General features: G+C 45.1%; 1 protein-coding gene across 1 annotated transcript in view; it reads right to left on the reverse strand.

Moving 5' to 3' along the window:
• The window catches only part of LOC135225270 (85/88 kDa calcium-independent phospholipase A2-like), a 174,809-nt gene that overhangs the window by 4,371 nt on the left and 145,600 nt on the right, over window positions 1-24,838 (reverse strand). Inside the window, exons 12-14 of the mRNA XM_064264599.1 lie at window positions 24,628-24,813; window positions 24,274-24,445; window positions 23,460-23,555 (exon numbers count right to left, since the gene is read on the reverse strand). Of these exons, the coding sequence (XP_064120669.1) occupies window positions 23,460-23,555; window positions 24,274-24,445; window positions 24,628-24,813 (454 nt within the window). The remainder of the gene's footprint in view (window positions 1-23,459; window positions 23,556-24,273; window positions 24,446-24,627; window positions 24,814-24,838) is intronic.

Below are 24,838 nucleotides of genomic sequence, written 5' to 3' on the forward strand. Positions count from 1 at the left end.
CAAGAAGGTACAAAAGTTGGAAGAATTCTGGGATAGTCCATCAATCTATCACAGCAAATCAGGAACCTTAATTGCAATTAAAAACAAGGCTATGAGGGATGTCATAACGTTTTCACAAGTCTGAAAAAATCCTTCCTTGACCATATCAAACGGTAGAAGAGTGAAAAAGTCTGAGTTGGAACAATCTTGTAATATGGTGTCCATTGACCATATTAGGTTCCTTTAAGGTGGCAGTTCAGGGGAATCAAGGTCCACTCAGATAGTAAAAGTGGGTTTCTGATGGTTCAACTTCTCCATCAGAAATTTCAATTAGACTAGAGAATACTCGATCAATCATTCACAGTAAAAAAAACTCTTCGTTTTGGGGCGAGTGTTAGAGTAAAAACGTAAGAACTGTGGTGATGTCCAAAGGAACGCGAAAGGTTTCAGCTGTTCTGGCACATGTGAGAAGGTGCTGTTCTCCCAGGGATACATTCCGGAAAACACCCAGTTCCCTGAACAGGCTCCCTTGACTAGAACGAGGAGTGAGTAGTAGTCTAAGACTAGTCTCATGATTATGGACCTCTTCCAAAAGACTAAAATTTGGACAACTACCACCGTAGGTCCGACTGAAAGTTCAGGTTTTAGGGAAGACAGTAGAGCCTGGCTTTGATACCCTGTCCCTGCAGGTCTTGTGGAACAGGCTGAAGTTCATGGCCAGAAAAGAAAAGAGAAGAAAGAGGAGCATGCACTTGAGAGAAAGCTTGTGACATAGTGTTGGCAAAGCCTAAACTCCCTAACTGGCAGACTCTGTCTTGTAGGACAAGTCAGAGATACCTTCCTCAGTCTGTATGTGGACATGAAAACGAAGTATACTATATAACCAGGAATTCCAATCAAGCACCCGGGGAAATGGATGACAGGACTGTCCAGTTCATCTCTGAAAACTGAGCAAACTTGCAGAACATCCTGCAGACTCACAGCTACCTAAGTGGACTAGTTGCTCATCCTGTCGATATTCAACAGCCACAGACACATGGCCAATCAGGGTGGGATTGACTTCCTAAGCGATAGTGCCCAGCATTGACTCAAAACACCTTGTGCTGACTGAAAACATACCCAGCACTGTACTTGGCTAAAACTAATATCCGACATGCTTAAAGGAACTTGGAATGTCCACAAAAGACACAAGAGCCCGGCCATTAGATAAAAAAAAGTCTAGAACCCAACCAGGAGTAACAACTTCTGCTGCAGTTAATGATCTAAAAATCTTGTGGAAAAGAACTAGACATTCACCAGTGGTAACCTAGTACAATCAACACCCTGTATTCCTGTTCTTGAGATTCGTGGACTCGCGGATTTTTCTTTGAACTGTATCTGCCAATTATTTGCGGGAGATTTGCCTATTCGCAGGTTTTTCCGATGATAAATATTCATTAATTAGTGTATTTATATGTTATTTTCATGACTAAATAAATTTTTTATACAAAAATGATTTAATTATCAAATATTAACATTGATTAATACAGTATTAGTAAGTTTAATAAGATTAAATGACATCATATAATAAAAATAATAATTCTCACTCTCTGATTTACCAATTTTCAAATGTTAATATTAATGTAAACTACAATAATATCAATTAATTCAAGAAAATACTATACATAGTGAATTAGTAAGATTTTAGTTTATAAATAAAAAAATCATGTAAGACTGAAGGAAAATCCATTCTTCTCTGCATCTTTCTTTTTAGACCCAGGTACTAAGCTGAGGTCCAAAGCTGTCAAATATGTCAAGTAATATGACAGGAGGGGGAGCGAGTTTCTTGTATTGCTGACTAACATTCATGTAATTTCTCTCTCTCTCTCTCTCTCTCTCTCTCTCTCTCTCTCTCTCTCTCTCTCTCTCTCTCTGGTAAATGTATATACAATATGTTTATTAATATTTTCAAATAATAATAATGATATAACTGTAATTACAAAATTCATATGTGATAGTATTTTGAAGAGATACAATAATCTTTCCATTTCACTCTTTTAAATACAGATAACTCACTCTCGCTCTCTCTCCCATGCCCCGCAAGATACGTATGTCATAGTGGTAAATCTCTTCCTCTGTTTTGGCTGAAAGTCCCAGCTTACGAAAAATCCAAGTTACGAAAGCAAATATGAAGATTTTTTGGGCTCTTCATACAAAAATAATTCAGGTTACGAAAGGTTGTTGCTCTAAAGTCCTGAGATTCGCCCGGACCGCCGATAACAATTTTAAAACTTGAGCGCCGCCAACTGAGTAGACTCGCCACCATCCTCCCACTCTCCCATTAGTTCCTGATGCTAGTCACTGCCATAAGATCCTGCTCTCCTATTGGTCAGCATCTTTCCCATCGTGCTCTACGTAAAGGCGTTCTTCTTCGGCCACTGCTTCGCACCAGTGTTATCGTACGCACACGGAATTCGTTTGTTCACATATACAATTTCGTTTGTTAATGTAAATTCGTGTTAGTGATTTCGTTGTACTACTTTATCGTGTTGTGTGAGAACTTAATTAGTATACTACATAACTTAATTACGTACAGTATAGTCATGGGTTCCAAGAAAGTTGCTGAAGTTCACGGAAAGAAGAGGATGCTTTCTATGGAGGCAAAAATGGAGATTATCAAGAAGTATGAAGCTGGCATGCGGTTGAGTGTGATCGCTAAGGAATACGGCTGAAATCCATTAACGATAGGCACCATCCTTAAGCAGAAGGAAGCCATCAAAGCAGCTACACCTTCCAGGGGCATGACTATTTTGTCTAGCAAGAGGAGCCACGTGCATGATGAGATGGAGAAGCTGCTTCTTGCATGGATTGAGGACAAAGAAATTGCTGGCGATACGATAACCAAGACAGCAATCTGCCACAACGCCAGCGCTATTTTCGCTTATCTGATTGCCCAGGCCGAAGACGACGGAGGAGAAGGGACACCGACGGCAACCCCACACTTCAAGGCTTCTCGGGGTTGGTTTGATAAATTCTGTAAACGGACTGGCATCCATTTGGTGGCGAAGAAATTGAAATTTTGTAAAAAACATAAAGTATAAAAAAGTAAAAATAAAAAAAGACAAAAAAAAAAAAGAAATTTAATTTTAAGTTTTTTGTAAAGTTAAGTGTTAACATTTTGTGCCATTTGTTAATGTGTTTCGTAAAGTTTAGTGTTAATGTTTCCTGACATTTTTTAATGTGTTTCGTAAAGTTAAGTGTTCAAGTTTTCTGCCAGTTGTCCTCCTCCTCTGTCGCCACTTTCGGAGATTGCCTCACTCAAAAGGTAAGGTTCCACATTTTACTACATATGTACGTATGTACGTACAGTATTTCTTGTATACCATGAACAGTAGTACACTTTATTTACAGGTATGTAGTACATATTAGTAGTATATATGTAGTTTAAGTTAGGTATTGAATGGTCCAAATTGTTGTATTCATTGTTTATTGGTCAATTTAGCTTTATTACAAAATTTACTGGGGTGTTTTTGTAGGGCTTGGAAAGCATTTGGCAATTTACATGTAAAATGCGGTTCAAGATACGAAAAACTCAGGTTACGAAGGCCGCCTCGGAACGGATTAATTTTGTATCCTGAGGTACCACTGTACATTTTTAAGGGTACCACTACATTTTAACCCTCTTATGCCGATTGGACGTATTAAATGTCGAGATAAATTGTCTCCCGGGTGCCGATTGGACATATTAAACGACGACATAAAAAAGTTTTTAAAAAAATTTGTGGAAAAATACTTATAGGCCTACCAGGCAAAAACTTTTGAATCCCACGCCTTGGGGGGTGCTGGGAGCTCACGGATCAAGGTGTTGTTTTGTTTACAATCATTACACAGGCGCGCAAGCGCGAATTTCTTTCTTATCGCACTAAAAAGTATCAGTGACACATCTCAGAAATTATTTCGTCACTTTGACTTAATTTTTGCACCATTTTAAATTAGCCGTTACATGGAGTATTATATTTGAAAATGTGCACAATTTCATGTAGAATACAACAACAAAATACTCATGATTGTAGCTTTTATCAGTTTTGAAATATTTTCATATAAATAACGATGTGCCAAAATTTCAACCTTCGGTCAACTTTGACTCTACCGAAATGGTCAAAAAACGCAATTGTAACCTAAAACACTTATATTCTAGTAATATTCAATCATTTACCTTCATTTTGCAACAAATTGGAAGTCTCTAGCACAATATTTTGATTTATGGTGAATTTATGAAAAAAAAAAAAAATTTTCCTTACGTTTGCCCGGTAACTCTTCCGAAAAAAATCAGAATTTTTTTCGTGCGATTGTCGTAATGTTTGCAAAATTTTAAATTAACCGTTACATAAAGTTTTATATATGAAAATGTGCACAATTTCATGTAGAATACAACAAATAATGATTGAAGGTTGCAGCTTTTCTCATTTTCGAAATATTTGCATATAAATCACGATAAATAGAAAAAAAACCATGTTCGGTCAACTTTGACTCTACAGAAATAGTCGAAAAACGCAATTGTACGCTAAAACTCTTACAGTCTAGTAATATTCAGTTATTTATCTTCATTTTGAAACAAATTTGAAGTCTCTAGCACATTATTTAGATTTATGGTGAATTTATAAAAAAAACTTTCCTTCCCTCCGCGTGCAGTTTCATGTAGAATACAACAAAAATGCTCATCATGCACAAAGGAGCATTCATTGGATTTACTTTCCTCCGCAATGCTACGGCACGCACAAAGGAGCATTGGTTGGATTTACTCTCCTCCGCAATGCGCGATGCCATGATACGCGCACAGGAGGGTTCGCTAACTGAATGCTCCCCTGCAATGCGTGATGCTTCGGCACGTACACAGGAGCCTTCATTGGAGAGAGGCCGCAGAGAAACTGTCTCTCCCTCTCGGGGACAACGCGCCAAAGCGCCCCCACCTTCTACACCGCAGCGAGAACTACTTCCTGATGCGCACCATTCATTTGCGCGCTGTGTTACTCCTGGACAGCAAGCGTCGACAGCACGCGTGATTGTGCATGTGTCCTTTTGACAGCACTCACCTGTAACGTGCGTTACCCAACGTGCTGCTTCTCCGCTGCCTCAGGAACAGAGTAAGTACTCACCAAGATCCACTACTGCCCGTGTGCGCCAACGCGCGCATCACTGGAGCGTTTTTCTAAACATTCCAGCAGATGCTCTCAGTCTCAAGTATCAAGCCCCAGATGCGCTCCTTATTCGGAACGCTCTTCTTCGTCTACACACGCAACAAGTTGCGCAATTTCACCTGTAGAGCGTCAACGCTCTCCAGCACGTTCTAACGTGCGCGGCTCTAGGCGTTCTCCTGTGCGCAAATTTGCATGGCATTCGCTTGCATGCACTTACGCACGTTCAGAACCTGTGTATGCGCCCGCGCTGACACGCACTCTTTCTCCTGCAGATACACATGCACCTGTAAAATCTTTTTCCTCTGTATTTTGCAATGTTTCAACACAGAAAACAGAGACGTCTGAGTCAGAGTACCCATCCTCAGAACTTTCATCATCTGCTCCTCCTCCAGAGGTCCCATCTCCACCTCGGGATCCTCGTAAAGCTACAACCCAGCCTTCCAAAAGGCAGCCTTACAGGCTTTCACCATTGATCAGAGGTCGTCGTTCCCCCACTCTCCCTTGAGAACAAGGCCGCAGGTGGGCTCCTTCTCCTTCATATGACCTTCCAGGCCCTCTTCCGATTCCTCTTTGGAAGTTGGGAGAGCAGTTAAGGGGATTTACGATCCCTAAGCTGCCACGAGTGCTTAATGTCAGGCGAGAGGTGCTCTAGAAGCAAAGACATCCCATGACTCCTCCTTATGAGTCCAGACCTCCAACCTCTCGAGGTTCTCGATCTCCAAGGGCTCATTCCCTTGTAGAGAAATACCATATCTTGCCAATCAAGTTCGAACCCAGCCAAGATCCTCCTGACAGGGCTCCAACTGTGATTGCGGAGAGGGCTCCATCTCCCCTCTCTCCTTCAGCTTCGCCAGAAGCAGATAAGCATCCTCCAACTCTGCTTTCCCCCTTTTTGCAAGGGGCTGTCCAACGGGGGCATAAGGACCAGTGGAAGGCAGTGAAGAATGACTCTTGCGATTCTGAGCCTCCAAGGACTCCTGTGGCTCTAGGGGCCTCAGGTCCCGGACTTTCTGCTCCCCTTCATGAACAACTAGAGACTCGGCCTTCTTCTTCAAGACTGGATCCCTCTCATTCCCAACCGGGTGCGTCAATGCAGAGGGAGGATGATTTTCACGAGGCAACCAACGATTCAGCTGGCTACCTTCCGGAACCAGCTGCTCCAGCTGTTACAGAAGATGTGGCAGCTGAAACCACCTTCTGTGAGATCATCAGTCTCATCCAGAAGGTAAATGGCCTAGGAGAAGCTCCAACTACAGTGGTACCTCGAGATACGAAATTAATCCGTTCCGAGGAGGCCTTCGTATCATGAGTTTTTCGTATCTTGGAACACATTTTACATGTAAAATGGCTAATCCGTTCCAAGCCCTCCAAAAACACCCCATTAAATTTCATAATAAAGCTAAATTGACCTATAAACAATAAAATACAACAACAATTTGGACCATTCAATATGATATTGTTAGTATACAATAAAGTTTTGTACATACTTACCCGGCAGATATATACGATTAATGGCCTGCCCAGCCTCCCCTCAGGAGACAGGTGGAAGAGAAAATCTGATTAGAAAACAGGAATGGTTCCTAGTCCCGCCACCCAGCGGCGGGAGTGGGCTGGTCACCTGACCTACCTGTCGCATGTGCCGCGAGTTTTGAATTCTGTCGGGACGTCGGAGACTATAGCTAAGTATATATCTGCCGGGTAAGTATGTACAAAACTTTATTGTATACTAACAATATCATTTTTGTACATGCAACTTCCTCGGCAGATATATACTAAGCTGATTGACACCCTTGGTGGAGGGCAAGAGACAGCTACATAATAAATATTTATGAATATAAAAATGGGGAAACAACATACGTTGTAGGTATATTAAAAAAAAAAACCTTGGTTCCTACCTGATATGGAAGAAGACTTCATTGATACTGTCTATGAGTCTGCTTGCCACCAGAGTTTCAGAGAGGATGAGACCAGTGACTGATAACCCTTTCGGATCATGCCAATGGGGGCTTACCCGCTTACATGGCAGAGCCTTTTGTTGGATCGTGCCAAAGGGGGCTGACCCACTTACATGGCAGAACCTTGACCTGTATCATACCAACGGGGGCTAACCCTCTTACATGATAGAGCTTTAGGTAACTAAGACACTACAAGGAGCATAACAACCAATCCCGACCACCTGACCACACTAACATGTTAGAACTACGATTTGAAAGGGGTCAACTCCTGAACCCTCTTTCAATCGACCAAATAAACGCACCAAAAACCATTAAAAACCCTAACATAATAAAGCTAAAAAGGATTGGGTTCAGCTCCCTGTCCCAGCAACGAATCCGCAGATACGTAAGCTCCTAGAGTAAAGCATTTGTCATACGTAACTTGAATGTCTCTCAAGTAATGAGATGCAAAGACTGAATTGCATCTCCAAAAAGTCGACTCCACGAGAGTCTGTATAGACAAGTTCTTGTGGAATGCTAAAGAGGTAGCGACTGCTCTTACCTCGTGAGCTTTAACTCTAAGGAGGTCCAGTTGTTCTTCTTTACACGCTAAATGGGCTTCCTTGATTACATCTTTGATGAAGAACGCCTGAGCATTTTTTGAGATCTGTCTTTTGGGATCTCTAACTGAGCACCATAAGCTATCCTTATTCCCCTTCAGTTTGTTCTTCCTCTCCAAGTAGAACTTAAGGCTTCTAACTGGGCAAAGAGCCCTTTCTTGTTCTGTTCCCACTAGAGACGAAAGTCCTTTTACCTCGAAGGTTCTAGGCCAAGGTTTCGAAGGGTTTTCATTCTTCGCTAGAAACAGTGGTTTGAAGGAACAAAAAGCCGAGTCGTTCCTGAAGCCAATATTATGCTCTAAGGCTTGTAGCTCGCTTACCCTTTTTGCTGAGGCTAGCGCGACCAGGAATAACGACTTCCTTGTTAAATCTCTAAACGTAGCCTTACGTGGAGGTTCAAATTTGGGGGTCATCAAGTACTTTAGGACCACATCCAGGTTCCAACTTGGTGCTCTAATGATTTTAGTCTTCGACGTCTCGAAAGATCTAATCAGATCATGCAGATCTTTGTCTTCTGAAATGTTAAGGCCTCTATGCCTGAAGACTGACGAAAGCATACTTTTATAGCCCTTAATCGTAGCGACTGCTAGATTAGCTTTCTCCTTCAAGTAAAGGAGGAAATCAGCTATATCTGTCACAGAGGTACTGGAAGAGGATATTTTCTGAGTTCTACACCATCTGCGAAACACATCCCACTTCGACTGGTAGACTCGAATAGTAGATGGCCTCCTTGCTCTTGCGATAGCTTTCGCAACTTCTCGAGAAAAACCTCTCGTTCTGACAAGTCCTTCGATAGTCTGAAGGCAGTCAGAACGAGAGCGGGCAGGTTTTTGTGATACCTGTCGAAGTGGGGTTGTTTGAGAAGATCGCTCCTGTTTGGGAGAGATCTCGGAAAGTCTACTATCCATCCCAGTACCTCTGTGTACCAGTTTTGCGCTGGAAAAGCATATCCGTCTATTCCGGACCAATCGAGGAGAAGGCTGTCCACTGCAACCGCCCTTGGGTCGGAGATCGGGGAGCAGTAATTTTCCAGCCTGTTGTTCCAATGGGTGGCAAATAGATCTATATTTGGTCTCCCCCAGAGGTTCCATAGTCTGTTGCATACCTATTGATGCAAGGTCCATTCTGTAGGCAGCACTTGGTCCTTCCTGCTCAGAAGGTCGGCTCTTACATTTTTCTCTCCTTGAATGAATCTTGTCAGGAGAGTGATCTTTCTCTCTTCTGCCCAAAGCAGTAATTCCTTTGCCTTTTCGTAAAGGGAGAACGAGTGCGTCCCTCCTTGCTTCCTGATGTAAGCTAAGGCTGTTGTATTGTCCGAATTGATCTGCAGGACTGAACCTGAGATCTGAGCCTCGAAGTGTATGAGAGACAGGTGAATCGCTGTCAATTCCTTTAAATTGATGTGCCAGGACACCTGTTCTCCCCGCCAGGTGCCTGACACTTCTCTCGTCCCCAGAGTGGCTCCCCACCCCGAATCTGAGGCGTCGGAATATAACACTAGCCGAGGGTTCGGAACGTGAAGGGATACTCCTTCGTTGAGCCTGCACGGATTCATCCACCAAAGAAGGTCCTCCTTTATTTTCTTCGAAATCTGGAAGGAATCGGACAGATTTTGGGACCTCTGATCCAAGAACCAGTTCTCTTAGGTACGAAACTGTAAAAGGCCTTAGGGTGAAGCGCCTTCCTAGAGAAAATGAACTTGTTCCAATGAGGAAAGGGTCCCCAGAAGACTCATCCATTCCCTCGCGGAACATTGTTCTTTCTCTAGGAAGGTTGCTACTTTTTCCAAGCAGCGGTTCTGTCTTTCCTGTGATGGAAATATATGAAAACCCCGAGAATCCATCCGAATCCCCAGATAAACAATGTTCTGCTGGGGAATCATCTGGGATTTCTCGAGGATTACTAACAGTCCCAAGGACTGTGTTAACTTCAATGTGCTCGTATCAGCCAATCGTCTAGATACAAGGATATTCGAATCCCTTCGAGATGAAGCCAGTGCGCCACATTTTTCATCAGTCCTGTGAACACTTGAGGGGCTGTTGAGAGTCCGAAGCATAGGGCCCGAAATTGAAAAACTCTTCCTTGAGCCATAAACCTGAGGTATTTCCTGGAAGACGGGTGTATTGGCACATGGAAATACGCATCCTGCAGGTCCAGGGATACCATCCAGTCCCCTGGACGAAGGGCTGCTAAAACCGAGGATGTCGTCTCCATCGTGAACTTCCTCTTTGCTACGAACACGTTCAGGGCACTCACGTCCAGAACTGGCCTCCAACCTCCTGAACTTTTCGGAACCAAGAACAGGCGATTGTAAAACCCCTGAGAAGAGAGATCTTTTACTTCCTCTATGGCTTCCTTGTAAAGCATCTGCTCCACGAGATGTAGAAGGGCTTGTTTCTTGACAGAGTCCTTGTAATTTGCTGTCAACTCCCTTGGAGTTGTAGTCAAGGGAGGTTTTTCCCTGAAGGGGATTAAGTATCCTTTCTTTAGGATGGATAGGGACCAGGCATCGGCACCTTTCTGTGCCCAGGTTTTATGAAAGTTTAGAAGCCTGGCACCCACTTTTGTCTGGAGGACAGCAGTCTCATTGGTTCTTGACGAACGGCCTTCGAGAAGACCTTCCTCTCTTCTCAGATCGCCTACTTCTAAGAGAGGATCTAGGGGCGGACCTTCCCCGAAAGGGCTGCTGGAAGGGAACTTTCTCCTTCTTCGTTACCTGAGCAGCAGGTTTAAGCCTTTTAGCCGACTGGGCCAACAGGTCCTGTGTGGCCTTTTCTGATAAGGTCCTCGAAATATCCTTCATGATTTCCTGAGGAAAGAGGTGACTAGAGAGGGGCTTGTACAAAAGGGAGGATCTCTGAAGTGGCGAAACAGATTTCGTTAAGAAGGAGCTAAACACTCCCCTCTTCTTCAAAATACAGGATCCAAAAAGGGATGCAACCTCATTGGAGCCATCCATAACCGCCTTGTCTAGGCAAGTTAACACACTACCCAACTCTTCCATGCTAACGAAGTCTGGGTCTTGAGACTTCTTGGCTAATGCTCCTAAAGCCCAGTCCATAAAATTAAAGACTTCAAGAGTCTTGAACAGGCCCTTGATGAGATGATCTACCTCACACATCCCCCAAGAGGCTTTTGCAGATTGAAGAGAGCGTCGTCTTGACGAATCCACCAGGGCGGAAAAGTCAGCGTCTGAGGACGAAGGGAGTCCCAGGCCCATCGGCTCCTTGGTGTCATACCACATACCCGGTTTACCCGTCAGCTTGGAAGGAGGACAAGCGAACACCGTCTTCCCCGCTTCCTTTCTCGATCTGAGCCAGCTCTCAAGACTCTTAAGAGACTTTCTCATAGAAAGAGTAGGGGTCATCCTGACGAAGGAGGGGGACTTCGACAGTTTCGTACTGGATAACAAAGACCCTGGAGAAGGGGGATCCGACGGGCGCAGAGAGTCTCCAAACACTTGCAACAGAAGAGAAGCTAGTCTCTTATAGTCAGAAACTCCTGCATCTTTGGGGGTTTCTTCTTCCGAAACTTCTTCCAACGGAGCTGCAGGAGAAGAGGGCTTCCCAGGAGAAAGATCCTTATGAGGAGAACACATTGTTCCCTTTCCTGGAGTTCGATCCGGAGAAAGGAGCCTCTTTCTCTCACGATTCCTATCTGAAGGAGAGTCAAGATCCACTTGTTGGATATTATCCGAAAACTTGCTCCTATCCTCCTTCCTGCACGAGTCCTGGAGTTTTCTAGTTTCTAGGAGCTTGACAGGAGAGGCGCTTGTGTGAGGCATATGGAGCTCCCCTATACTCGGGCTTCTGATCTGCTCCTGGCGCCTGCAAGGAGAGGCGCTTGCGTCCTGGATAAGGCGCCTGTGAGGCGAAGCGCGCCTGCGAGGAGAAAGGAGAACGCCTTGTTCCTGGCGCCTGCGAGGAGAGGCGCTTGCGTCCTGGTGAAGGCGCCTGCGAGGAGAAAGGAGAAAGCCTTGCTCCTGTCGCCAAGTAGAAGAGGCGCTTGCGTCCTGGTGAAGGTGCCTAGAAGGCGAATAGCTCCTTTGATCCTGGCGTCCAGTAGGAGAGGCGCTTGATTCTCTCCTAGACCGCCTGGGAGGCGAAGAGCACCTGCCAAAATCCTGGTGCCTACTCGGCGAGACTCTTGAGTCCTTAGAAGGATATCTATAAGATCCACTATTTCCTAAAGGCCTCCTGATCTCTGGGCACTTGCCAGAAGGAGAGGGTTGTTCCTTCGAAGATCGTCTGGAGGATGAACGAATCCTCCTACTTTCTTGAGGAGCTCTGAAATGAGAGGGGCTCTCTTCTCTCCCGGAGCACTTAGACGAACGGATTCTCTCACGAGAGATCCGCGAATAATCAGACAGAAGGAGGCTCTCAGGCTCCTGGTACTTGTCAGGAGAGGCGCAAGCGCCTCGAGAAAAACTCCTGGGGGAACTCTTCCTCGAAGGGAGTTTTCGATCAGCGAGCTTAGAAGGAGAGGACATACGATTCAGGTCGTAAGCAACTGAAGAAGGTTTCGCTGGGGACGAAAACCTTTCAGGCGAGGAACGTCTGCTGGCGCCAGAGCGCCTACTATCTGAGGCTCTCCTAACTGAACTCTTGATGGGAAGAGAAACGTCTTTCTTCCGAGAAGAGCCTTCTGAAAGAACTCCTACCAAGGCAGACAACTGTTGCTGGAGTCCTACCAAAACTTCCTTCGTCTTATAAGCAAAACCTTCCGGAGAGGAGTCAGGAGATCTCGGCGCTCTCTTCTTACAAGCAGGAGAATACTCCGGAAAAGGTTCAGGACTGGAATGCAAAGATTCGCTTGCTGGCGGCTTCCATAAAAAATTTAGAGGCAGAACTCCATCCTCTTCTTGGAGACAAAGAATCCGAGTCAGAAAAGCACTTCCTCAGGACGCTTTTGCAATAGCTGTCCTTGGCAGCCTGGGAAGCGGCTACAGGATCTGCCGAAAGGGACGCCTGACCGTTGGGAATACTCTAACATCCCCCTTGCGGCTTTCGACATTTCCTCCTCCTTGGTCATGGGAGTCTGAAAGAGGTCTAGGCCTAGGAGCAATGCGGAGTCGGTCAGACGCCCCCTCCACTTCACTGGGGACACTGCACAAATCACTGCACACGTCACTGCACTTACCTGTATCCTTCATCGCTTGCAGTTGCGATTGTAAGTTGATTATAGAGGCTCTCATAGCAGCCATTTCCATAGACGCATCCACAGGTTCGCTGCTGGGGGAAGGGGCTGAAACCAAACTATGAGCAGGAGAATTAACAGAAGAGTTAGGAGCTACTTCTTGCTCAATAGAGCAGGATCTACTCGAGCTTCTGATGGAAGCCTTCCTAACTCTGTCTTTCTCAAGTTTTCTTATATAAGCAGCCAAGTTCTTCCATTCAACCTCCGTCAAACAATTATTCCCCCTACACTTACTACAGACCGTGTGAGGATCCACCGAAGCTTTCGGTAGCCTCACCTTACATTCCTCTTTCGTACACACTCTAAATACAGGTACCACGTCAGACATTTTAAAAAGTATCCAATCCAAAATCCAAAAAAACAAAAACGGTCCACGATAAGCATTATGCCAAAAGCCAAAGGATCAATATACATCACCAACGGTCAAACAGATAATCCTCGGCCAACGAGAAAAGATTCTAAGCAGGAGGTACCAACAACGTTTGTTGTTGTTTGTTACCGGGGCGACAGAGAAAATCTGATTAGAAAACGGGAATGGTTCCTAGTCCCGCCACCCAGCGGCGGGAGTGGGCTGGTCACCTGACCTACCTGTCGCGTGTGCCGCGAGTTTTGAATTCTGTCGGGACGTCGGAGACTATAGCTAAGTATATATCTGCCGGGGAAGTTGCATGTACAAAAACCTAAATTAAGACTAAAAATGCAAAACCTGTAAATAAAGTGTATATTAGTGTACACGAAATATTATTACTGTAACGTAAAATGTGGAAGCTTACCTTTCGAGTGAGGCTATCTCCGAAAGTGGCGGCAGAGGAGGAGGAGGACAAACGGCAGGTAACGTACGTACGTACGTACACTTAACTTTATGAAAACACATAAAAAATTTAAGGACAACTATAAAACTAAAATTTACCAAACACATTAACAAAAGTGTAACACTTAACTTACAAAAATCTACAAATTAAAATTTTTTCTTCTTTTTTTTATTTTTAACTTTTTTTTTTTGTTTTTTTTTTTTTTTTTTTTTTTTTTTTACTCTACGTAGGCGCTTTTTTTTTTTTTTTTTTTTTTTTTTTTTTTTTTTAACAGAATTTCAACTTCATCACCACATTCAACGTTCTGTTTTTCATCACTTGGTTCTTCCTTTTTGCTTTCAACTTTCTGTTTTTTATCACTTGGTTCTTCCTTTTTGCTTACTCCTGCTAATGCTGAAGGCCTCTTTTAAAAATAACGATTCCAAGGAAGATTGCTTCTGCCTACTTTTTTTTATTTTTTTTTTTTCACAATGTTCCTGAAACGACTCAGGCAAACGTCATTGAACTGCGCAAGCATACGACCTGTGTGAGCCTTTTCGGGGTGCCTTTTTTCGATAAACGATTGCACTTTATGTAAAGCGCCTAGAATATCCTTAATTTCTGCCGTTGTCATAGGCCTCCTCCTCTTCCTCGCCGCTGCTAGAGAACTCCTCTTGAAAGACGTTATGTTGCATGGCCTCCAACTCCTTCACGTCATCCGTCGTAAGCTCCTCTTGGTGCTCCTCGAGAAGGTCGTTGATGTCGTCCTCGTCGACGACCAGCCCCATGGACTTGCCGAGTGCAACGATCTCGTCAAGATCTGGTTCCAAAACAGTTTCGGGATCGTCAACTGTTTCTGACTCTGCAGCACCAGCTTCGCCCACGTCGAATCCCTCGAAGTCTCGGGCGGATACGGCATCAGGCCAGAGTTTCCTCCATGAGGAATTCAAGGTTCGCCTTGAAACCTGCCAAGCTTGGTCGATGAGTCGGATGCAAATGACGATGTCGAAATGCTCCTTCCAAAATTAACGCAAGGTGAGGTTTGTGGTATCGGTGATGTCGAAACATCTCTTGAAAAGATGTTTCGTGTACAGCTTCTTAAAGTTCGCTATCACTTGCTGGTCTATGGGCTGGAGGAGAGGGGGGGTGTTGGGCGGAAGAAAAAGAATCTTGACGAAGGAATACTCCGCTAGGATATCTTCCTCGAGGCCAGGAGGGTGAGGAGGGGCATTGTCCAACACCAACAGACATTTCAGGGGGAGGCGCTTCTCTTCCAAAAATTTCTTCACTGTCGGGCCGAAACACAGATTTACCCACTCGGTGAACAAAAGCCTCGTTACCCAGGCTTTTGCATTAGCCCTCCACATCACTGGAAGCTTCTCCTTCAGCACTTTGTGGGGGCGGGCCTTGAAGGCTCGAGGAGTCTCGGAATGATAGACCAGTAAGGGGCTTCACCTGCAATCCCCACTGGCGTTTGAACAAAGTGCGAGCGTAAGCCTGTCTTTCATAGGCTTATGCCCGGGTAGCTTCTTCTCTTCCTTCGTGATGTACGTCCGACGAGGCATTTTTTCCAAAAAGGGCGTCTCATCACAATTGAAGACTTGCTGAGAACTGTAGCCTTCCTTGGTCATCGTCTCGTCGAAAGTCTTCTTAAATGCTTCGGCCGCTTTCGTGTCCGAGCTGGCAGCCTCCCCATGACGCACCACCGAATGGATGAAAGTTCGTTTACGAAATTTCTCGAACCAGCCATGCGAAGCCTTGAACTCTGGGGTTTGCGTTGAAGTCCCTTCCCCTCGTCGTCTTCCGCCTGCACAATCAAATCGCCGAAAATAGTGCTGGCCTTGTGGGCGATTGCTGTCTCCGTTACCGTATCGCCAGCGATTTCTTTGTCTTTTATCCAGACGAGGGGCAGCCGTTCCATCTCGTCGTGCACATGGGTCCTCTTGCTGGACAAAATAGTGATGCCCTTCAACGGTGTAGCTGCTTTGATGGCATCCTTCTGTTTAAGGATGGTGCCTATTGTCGATGGATTTTGGCCGTATTCCTTTGCGATCACACTCAATCGCATACCAGCTTCGTACTTCTTGATGATCTCCATCTTTGTCTCCAAAGAGAGCATGCGCTTCTTTCCGTGAATTTCAACTTTCTTGGGACCCATGACTACGTTATCTTGTAAGTAATTTACGTATAAGTAACACGATAAAGTTTCCGCACAACACGATAGTATATACTGCAACGAAATCACTAACGAATTTACGTTACTAAACAAAATCGTTGGACCGAACGAATGCCGTGTGCGTACGATAAAGATGTTGGTACGAAGAGGCCGATATAGGTACGCCACCACGTATACGTATAAGATGCATGATGGGAGGAACGCTGTCCAATAGGAGAGAAGGATTTCATGGCTTGGCTAGCATCAGGAACCAATGGGAGAGCAGGAGGATGGTGGCGAGTCTACTAGTACTAAGATGGCGGCGCGAGTTTCAAAATTGTTATCCGGGCGAATCTCAGACTTTCAGAAACCTTTCGTATCTTGAAAACTTTTCGTATGTAGAGCAGTAAAATTTTTCGCATTGGCTTTCGTATCTCGAGTTTTTCGTAAGTTGAGCCTTTCTTATCTCGAGGTACTACTGTACTTCTCCGAAAGCCCTTACGTCAGCAGTCAACCTTCTTTGTTGCGCCCCGCGGGGTGCTCGGTCCCGGTTTGAGCTGCCTTGTCATCCCTGACAAGAGAGGCTCTGACCAAGGTCGACAGACAAGTTTCATCAAGGAAGGACTCGTTGCGGGCATCTCGGTCCTCTACGCTACTCCCCTCTGCTTTCCAGAAGCAGAGGAAGTACTATGTGGCCAAGAGGCTGAGCCTTCGCCCTTGCCCATAAACCCGACGATAACATCATTGGCACCTGGAGTTTCACTCCAGACACTGCAACACAGAATCTCAAAACTCTCTTCCCAGGAGATGTCACAGCTCGAACAAACCACGGTGGCAGCATTGCAAGCAGTTTCATAGTTGGACTTTTGGGGCAGCACAGTGGGCTTTCTTGCCACCTCTGAGACTCCACAGCATCCTGACAAGCAGGTGGACATGGTCCATCAGCTCCATGACCTTGTTTTGTCAGGAGGTAAAGCTATGGAATTCTTAGTCCACCAGCTTGCCAACCTCTGGGCTAACCTGGTGCTGAAGCGCAGGGAAGCCATCTCATCAAGGCTTGATGGAGCTGTGGACCCTCAGGATGTGACCGACCTGAGGAATACCTCACTTCAGGGATCCACCCTCTTTCCATCTTCGGATGTAAGCGAGGTGATTTGAAACTTCAGGAGAGCGAGCCAGGATTCTTTGCTGCACCACGCAGCATCCCGCCGTCGGCCCCAACCTCCTGCTGTTTCTGCTCAACGTCGCCCTGGCTCTCCATCTAGGAGGGTTTCTCACCCTCCTGCCAGGGCTGATCCCTTTCCCACTGCCTCCACCACTCGGCAGCCGAGAGGTCAGCAACCCTTTTCAACCATGGGTGGTTGAGGGTGAGGCAAATGCGGCAAGAGGAAGAGAGTCTGCCACGACCAGTGAGGAGGGCACTCCCTCCACTCTGCCACCTGTGGGGGGATGCCTGCAAGCAAGATGGACGAGGTGGCAGTACCACGAGGTGGAGGACTGGACGCTGACTGTCCTCTGACACGGGTACCGCGTCCCGTTCATCAACTCTTCCACTCCTCTGATTCGACCCCCAAAGACGTCATCATCCTATCATCAGGGATCAACGAAGGATCTCGCCCTTCAGGCGCAAGTCCAAGACATGCTGGGGAAGGATGCTCTCGAGGAGGTCCTTGACGAGTCTCTAGGCTTCTTCAGTCAACTCTTTCTTGTAAAGAAGGCATCTGGAGGCTGGAGACCGGTCATCGACCTCTCAGCCCTGAACGAGTTCATTCAGCAAACCCCGTTCAGGATGGAGACCCCCAGCACGGTCAGACAGGCCATTCGTCCTCTGGATTACATGGTGACGATCGACCTAAAAGACGCATACTTCCAGATCCCAATCCACCCCTTTGTCCAGGAAGTATATTCGTCTTGTTGTAGCGAACAAAGTGTTCCAATATAAGGTCCTATGTTTTGGTCTCTCCACAGCTCCGCAAGTCTTCACTCAGTGTTCACCCTAGTGTCGACATGGGGTCATCGCCAGGGCATTTGTCCATTGCGTTACCTAGATGATTGGCTGATATTGGTGCCCTTGATGGAACTGCTTTGTCTCCATTGAGACAGGGTTCTGGCATTTTGTCACAATCTGGGGAACATGGTGAACCGCAAGAAATCCTCTCTAGAGCCCTCTCAACAACTGGTTTATCTCAGTATGATCCTCGACACCGTTGCAGGGAAAGCCTTTCTGACAACGGAAAGACTGGAACGCTTCCGAAGTGTCGCTCTGCCCTTCCTTCGACAGTCCCAGCTGCCAGCACATCAGTGGCAACAGTTGCTGGGACATCTGGCCTCACTGGAACACCTTGTTCCAAATGGTCAGATGCACCTTCGATCCTTTCAGTGGGGTCTGAAGAATTGCTGGCCAAAAAGTCACAATTCTCCTCACGAACAAGTCCCAGTGGAGGAGAACATGCGCTCCAATCTTGAGTGATGGCTGGACGACGCGAACCTGTTGAGGGGCTCCCCTCTCCAGTCTAATCCACCCAATCTGCTCCTGTTTACGGATGCATCCAAGGAAGGATGGGGTACGCACCTACTGCAACACCTGGCTTCGGGCCTATGGTCCTACCAGGAACGTCGAGATCATATCAACGTGCTAGAACTTCGAGCTGCCTTCCTGGCACTCCAGCACTTCAGCTCTCTTCTGACAGGTCACTCGGTGGTGCTGATTAGTGACAACACCACCGTAGTGGTATACGAGAACCGTCAAGGCAGTACCGTGTCTCAGCAGCTATACCAACTAGCACTGCAGATTCATGAATGGGCAGCTCTCAACTCAGTAGGGTTGACAGCTTAGTTCATTCCAGGCAAACAGAACATCATGGCAGACAATCTGAGCAGGAGGACACAGATTACTGGCTCCGAATGGTCTTTGGCTCCTGGATAGCGAACAAAGTCTTGACTTTGTGGGGTTCCCCAACGATAGACCTGTTCGCTACCGCTCTAAATCGGAAGTTACCGATTTACTGCTCTCCAGTTCCAGATCCGGCGGCGGAGTTTGAGGACGCGTTCCAGCACCCCTGGGACGGCCTAGACGTCTATGCTTTTCTGCCATTTTGCCTCATCAGGCAGGTGTTGAATCGAGTGCGATCCACACCTTCCCTGTCCATGACGCTAGTAGCACCGAAATGGCCTCACTTAGAATGGTACCCGGACCTTCTACTTCTGCTGGTAGAGATTTCGAGGGTGCTTCCGCCACTCCCTGACCCCCTATGCCAACCACATGTGAGGTCTTCCACAACGAGGTGAGTTTTCTACATCTTCACTCGTGGAGGTTATCCTGCAGCTCCTCACAGCGAAAGGCTTTTTGCGAGAGGCTGCGACAGCAATGTCAGGATACCTCAGGAAGTCCTCAATGTCTGTCTATCAGACCAAGTGGGCCATCTTCTGTGGTTGGTGTCGTCAGAGAGGCTGTTCTCCTCTCGGAGCCTCTATCCCCTTGATTGCCGACTTCTCACTCTATCTCTGGAGAGAGAAGTTCCTTTCGGTCTCGGCGGTAAAAGACTATTGCTCGGCCTTGAGCCAAGTCCTCAGACTGAAGGAAATGGATCTCTCTTCCTCTGAGAAACTCTCTATGCTCATGAGAAGCTTTGAACAGGGTTGCACTCCAGTATTGGCAAAGCCTCCTCCCTGGGACATTGTTGCTGTCCTCAGGTCTTTGAAGAGAGCTCCGTATGAACCGTTATCCCTGGCATATGATAGGGATCTTACCCTGAAAACTGTTTTTCTTCTCGCCCTTGCTTCCTCCAAGCAAGTCAGCAAGCTTTATGGCCTAGCCTATACTGTCGCTCATACTGAGCACTGGACCAATCCCTGCTTCAGCTTCGTCCCTGAGTTTGTTGCGAAAACCCAGAATCCCCAGAATCCGGCCCAGGTCGATTCTCGGTTTTCTTCGTTCCAGATGAGGTATATCTCTGTCCTCTGAGAACACTGAGGCACTATCTCCAACAGACCAACTCTTCTCGACCCACCTTAAAACATCTCTTTGTAAGTACGGGCCCGTCAAAGAAAAGGGTTACGAGGAATACCATTTCACATGGGACTCGAGAGGTGATTTGCCGTACCCTCTCCCCTCCCTCTTCTCCACTTGCTGGTACCAGTCGAGTGAAGGCTCATGATGTACGTGGAATGAGCACATCTCTTGCCTTCAAGGAGAACCTCTCTGTTGCCCAGGTGATGGAAGCTGGCACATGGTCCTGCCCTTCCAACTTCACTAGGTTCTACCTTAGAGACTATACCCACAGCTACCTCGACACAACTGATCTTGGTCCTGTGGTAGCCACTCAGCAAGTGGTTTAGCTGCCTTCGTGCCCTCAGAGGTCAGAAGTATCGAATCGAGGATCAAGGTCCCGTATCAGGCTGGGGGTGAATGTGAGAGTATGACTGGCCTATTTTCTTTTCACCTTTTCCCAGCATCGAAACCAGTTCTCCGGCACCGATTTCAATACTGGTAGCATTCTATGTCCGACTAGTGATTAGTGATTTTTCTGTTGACACAGAAGTCAGTCTCCACACTCCTTTCCGTAGGGGGCGTGTGCCGCAACCCAACAAACCCATTATGATTATATAGCCTGGTTTTGGTTGCCAGAGAGAGTTCTACGCTCACGCCTTTGATACCCAAGCCGTCAGCCATCAGGTCACATTTACCATGGCTCGCGAGGTGAAGGATCCACCACCCCGAGCTATAAGCCCAGGTCCTGGCATCCCGGGTTCCATTCTCAGCCAGCGAGACAGGACTTCCATCCCTACCTTAGGATGAGTCTCCTAAGTAAAGGACGGAAGGTTTGTATACGGTGTAGGAACAAATGACATTTTTTAAAGTAAAATGTATATTTCCATAACCATACAAACCTGGAGTCCTTTACTTGTATGGTCCCGCCAAACACCCTCCCCCTTGTTTCAGGGGTCATCATCTAAGTCCTGGCTGTAATCAAAGTGACGACTCTGTGAGCTGGTGCTTCCCCACCGCCGGGCAGGTAACTACCGGCCCAGTAGTTACTACCTCGGTATATAAAAGAATGTATTAGCCAGTAGTTTCAGCTGAGCTGCAATCTATCCTAGGTAAAGGACTCCAGGTTTGTATGGTTAGGGAAAAATACATTTTACTTTCCAAAACGTCATATTTGCAGGTTTTAACTATTCATAGGGGGGGAGGGAGTCTGGTACGCATCTCTGCAAATACGGGGGGTCCACTGTATAGCTAGAAAGAGCCAAACACTCTGGAGCAGGAGTTGGGAGCTCAGGATTCGGTGCCATGCATCCAAAAGCTGGTGCCAGGAGCTCTAAAGATGATTGGGTGACATTAGTGAAAGGGTTTATGGTGCTCCATTCAGCCTGAAACCCATGAAAGACTATCCATAAAAAAACGCTCAGGATGTAAGATATCGTCACTCCAAGTTATATATATCTTAGTTTTACCAGGCCACTGAGCTGATTAACAGCTCTCCTAGGGCTTGCCCAAACGATTAGTTTTTTATGTGGCTAGGAACAAATTGGTTTCTTAGCAACGGGACATGTAGCTTATTGTGGGATCTAAGCCACATTATATAGAGAAAAAAATTTCTAACCACCAGAAAGGACAAAAAGACCGAGCATATATGCCTTCTACAATCAGCTGTGATTCTCTTGGTAAATGGCTGAGGCTAGCAGCACTTATGAGACTCCTGTCTTCTTAGCCCCTGCTCCTGATGTCGAAGCAAAAAAGATCCTCCAAAATCTTGACAAGAACTTCAACCAGGAGGACTAATTCTGTATAAGCATCAGAAGGTGGAACGGACAAAAAAAATTTGTCTTGCTCCCTCTGAAAAAACAAAATCAGGCTCCAAACTCCCTGTATAGGTGACAGCTTTCTTCAACAAGCTCATAAATTTGCCCACCAAACTCCCTGTCTTTAAAGGTCAGTGCTTTGAAACATTAATTGAGGACACAAAAGGGCTCAACTCGGTCCATCTGGAACTGGGAAAAGGTGGAAAAGTTCGAAAAGATGCAAAACTGCCTGAGAGTGAGTGTATCGTATTCAAAGGAGGGAGTCCGATAAGGAAGAATGACACCTAATGATCAGAGACTACATTCAGCCACTTGAAAACTGGAGCTAAGGCTTCCAATTGGAAATTGCCATTAAAAAAGAACAGCAGTATGTTCTTAGAAGAGAAAGATGTTGAGCTAAAGAGAGATTGGTGTCAGCCACTAGTAGGCTGGTGTCAGACACCTGAGAGCTTGTGATAGGGCGCTTGGGTGCTAATTGAGCGCCATAGAAAGCTCAGGCGCTATACAGCATCACAGAATGCTTGGGCGCTAACAGATGCTGTAGAACTCTTGGGCGCTATCGGATGATGATGATCTGCTCTGAAAAGTGCCTCTTTAATGACAGAAATTCACTAGAAAAAACACCATCAGCACTTTGTCTACACTGGAGTGTCACTAGAATAAAACCAAATCTGTATGGACACCCTTCCAGTGGCTGTCCATCGACACCTGTGGACAGCAGGCTCGACCGAGGGGTAGCTATCTAGGGGCAAATAAGGGGGTTGACTGTATGCATTTCATTATCGCAAAAATTGGTCCGTTAGCAAATACAATACAGGCAGTCCCCGGTTACCAGGGTGCTGATAAACGAAAAACGCCATTAACAGCAACTCGCTGATTTTCAAGTTTCGGTTAATGACACCTCTGTTAGTTATGTTATGGTGCCATAACTCTATTATCAGCACCTTATGGCACCGATAAGCAAAACTCAGCCCATAATGGGCCATATATCAAATCGCCGATTTTATGGCGCTAGACCAGGGCCATAAACCAGAACGCCATTAACCAAGTCCAGCGATAACCGGGGACTGCCTGTACTATGTTTATTATGTTACTCAGACAAGAACCGTTAACTTTTTCCGACACTAGGTAAAGTACCCAGAGTATCATTAAACAAGTATATCTTAATTCGCATCAAACATTATTCAGACTTGTAAATATACATTTCTATACCAAACATATTGGTTTAGTACAGAACGCCAAATCTAAGTTTGCTACACTAATCAGTAATCAAGGTAACACACACAAAATTTAAGTTTCTATGCTACTTGGACAAGGAAAGTTGAGCTTTACTGACAAGGTTCTCTCAAATCTAACGGTAGCAAACGCAAAAATACACTATTACTCTTATTTGGAAAAGTATTAATTCCACAATGTTTTCATTATTATGTTAACCTGTAAGGGTGGTAGCTCTGTAAACCATGCTACTGGTAGTTAAACAATTTGATTGAGAATTTGCTACTGCAGCAACATATAAAAAACTTGAATCAGGCTCATTAACAAAATAAACTACTGTCCTGAAAGCTGAAAGCTTGATGGCTACCAGAAATCAGCAATAATCCTTCCCCAAAATCAGGTCTCTGACTGACGAATTTAATAACACAGCTCCAATCAACATTCGGTGTTGCCTGAATGTCGGACCAATCACCTGCACTAAATCTGTAAAGTGATACCCATGTAGTTTTTTAATTTTCCAGCTGCCAAGGCAAGAAATTGTTAGCTAAGTAATTACTGGGTAAGTTACTTAAATAAAAATACCTTACCTGGTCAATGAGAAGTTTAGCCATATTAGACAATCCAAATGCCATTTGGACAGTGCCCCACAAACTTTCTGGCTTAAAGCAATCTATTGCCTCCACCTAAAAATAAGAACAGATTAAGAAAAATTACTATCAGAGGAGAAAAGTTTAAAAAAATAATTAATTTATTAACATACTAAGATTTTGTCTACACTAAAACACAAAGCATTGCTTTTATCATGAACACTACATTTCATTTTATCATACCCCTCCCATAGGACTGACTATTAAACTCGGTGAATGGTTTCCAATTCGTCTTTAGTTAAAGTTTTGAAAACATTAAAAGACATACACTCCCTGTAAGTATTCTCAAAAGTAAAAGATACATTAAGTGCTCAAAAACACAAGAGGCTTAAAGACAACTAACATGAAAATACTGATAGGTACTTGTAGACCTAAATAAGTTTACTTTACTTAGAACCAAATACATGAGATGAAGTAAATCAAAATTGAAGGAGTAATAACACAGAAATAACAAGACTCTGGAAGCTCACAAAAAGAAATTACTAAAGTCACTGAGACTATTGCAATGTACATACAGTATGTACAATGAAATTTTTCTAACTTATACCATGCACCCAGATATCAACATTATCTAGAAATAAGTAAAAATACCACTAACAAGAAATTTCATTTCTTCATAAACATAAACTCATCTTCAAGTGGATATTTCTATTATTCAGTATTAAATGTTATCATATGTAGCATTCAGCACTCACATAAACATACATAAAACACTATGTCATCCCAGCTCCCATTATATGGTAATGTCACTCACCTTTGAAACTGGAGGTTTACCAGTCCCTAAAGACAGTACTACAGATGGCTTTACAACCTCAGAACCTCTCCCTAGAGCATTTAGTGTCATATTGTACTCAACAATCTCCGTCAACACGTCCAATGTTGGATTATTAGAAATCAGGCCACCGTCAATAAACCTTCCATAAGCTCTGTGCCAACAGATAGTTTTTCATTATAGCTTCCATTTTCTATCATGTCTTTGCATTTACTCTACTGTACTGCATTGTCTCAAAACAAAATGAAGTCTTAATTTCAGAGAAAGACTAAAAATATTCTTTGCAAAATCAGTTTTGTTTGGAAAATATTTGTCAACCAATCACAAATACTGCACCTGAAATAAGAAGGAGCTGCTCCTGATGCTCGAGCTGCATGCCATACAAGTTGCTGGTCAGGTGTTTTGGTAGGTGTGAAGGCACTTGCACCCTCAGCATGCAGAAGATGTTCTCCACTTATATAATTTCGGAAAAGGTGGAGGTCAGCTGGGAAGCGGTCAGCTAACACTCCTGTTACCATTACACTGTTTCAATAAAAAAAAATTACTG

This window comes from Macrobrachium nipponense, chromosome 13 (genome assembly GCF_015104395.2).
Source record: "Macrobrachium nipponense isolate FS-2020 chromosome 13, ASM1510439v2, whole genome shotgun sequence".
Taxonomy (NCBI): domain Eukaryota; kingdom Metazoa; phylum Arthropoda; class Malacostraca; order Decapoda; family Palaemonidae; genus Macrobrachium; species Macrobrachium nipponense.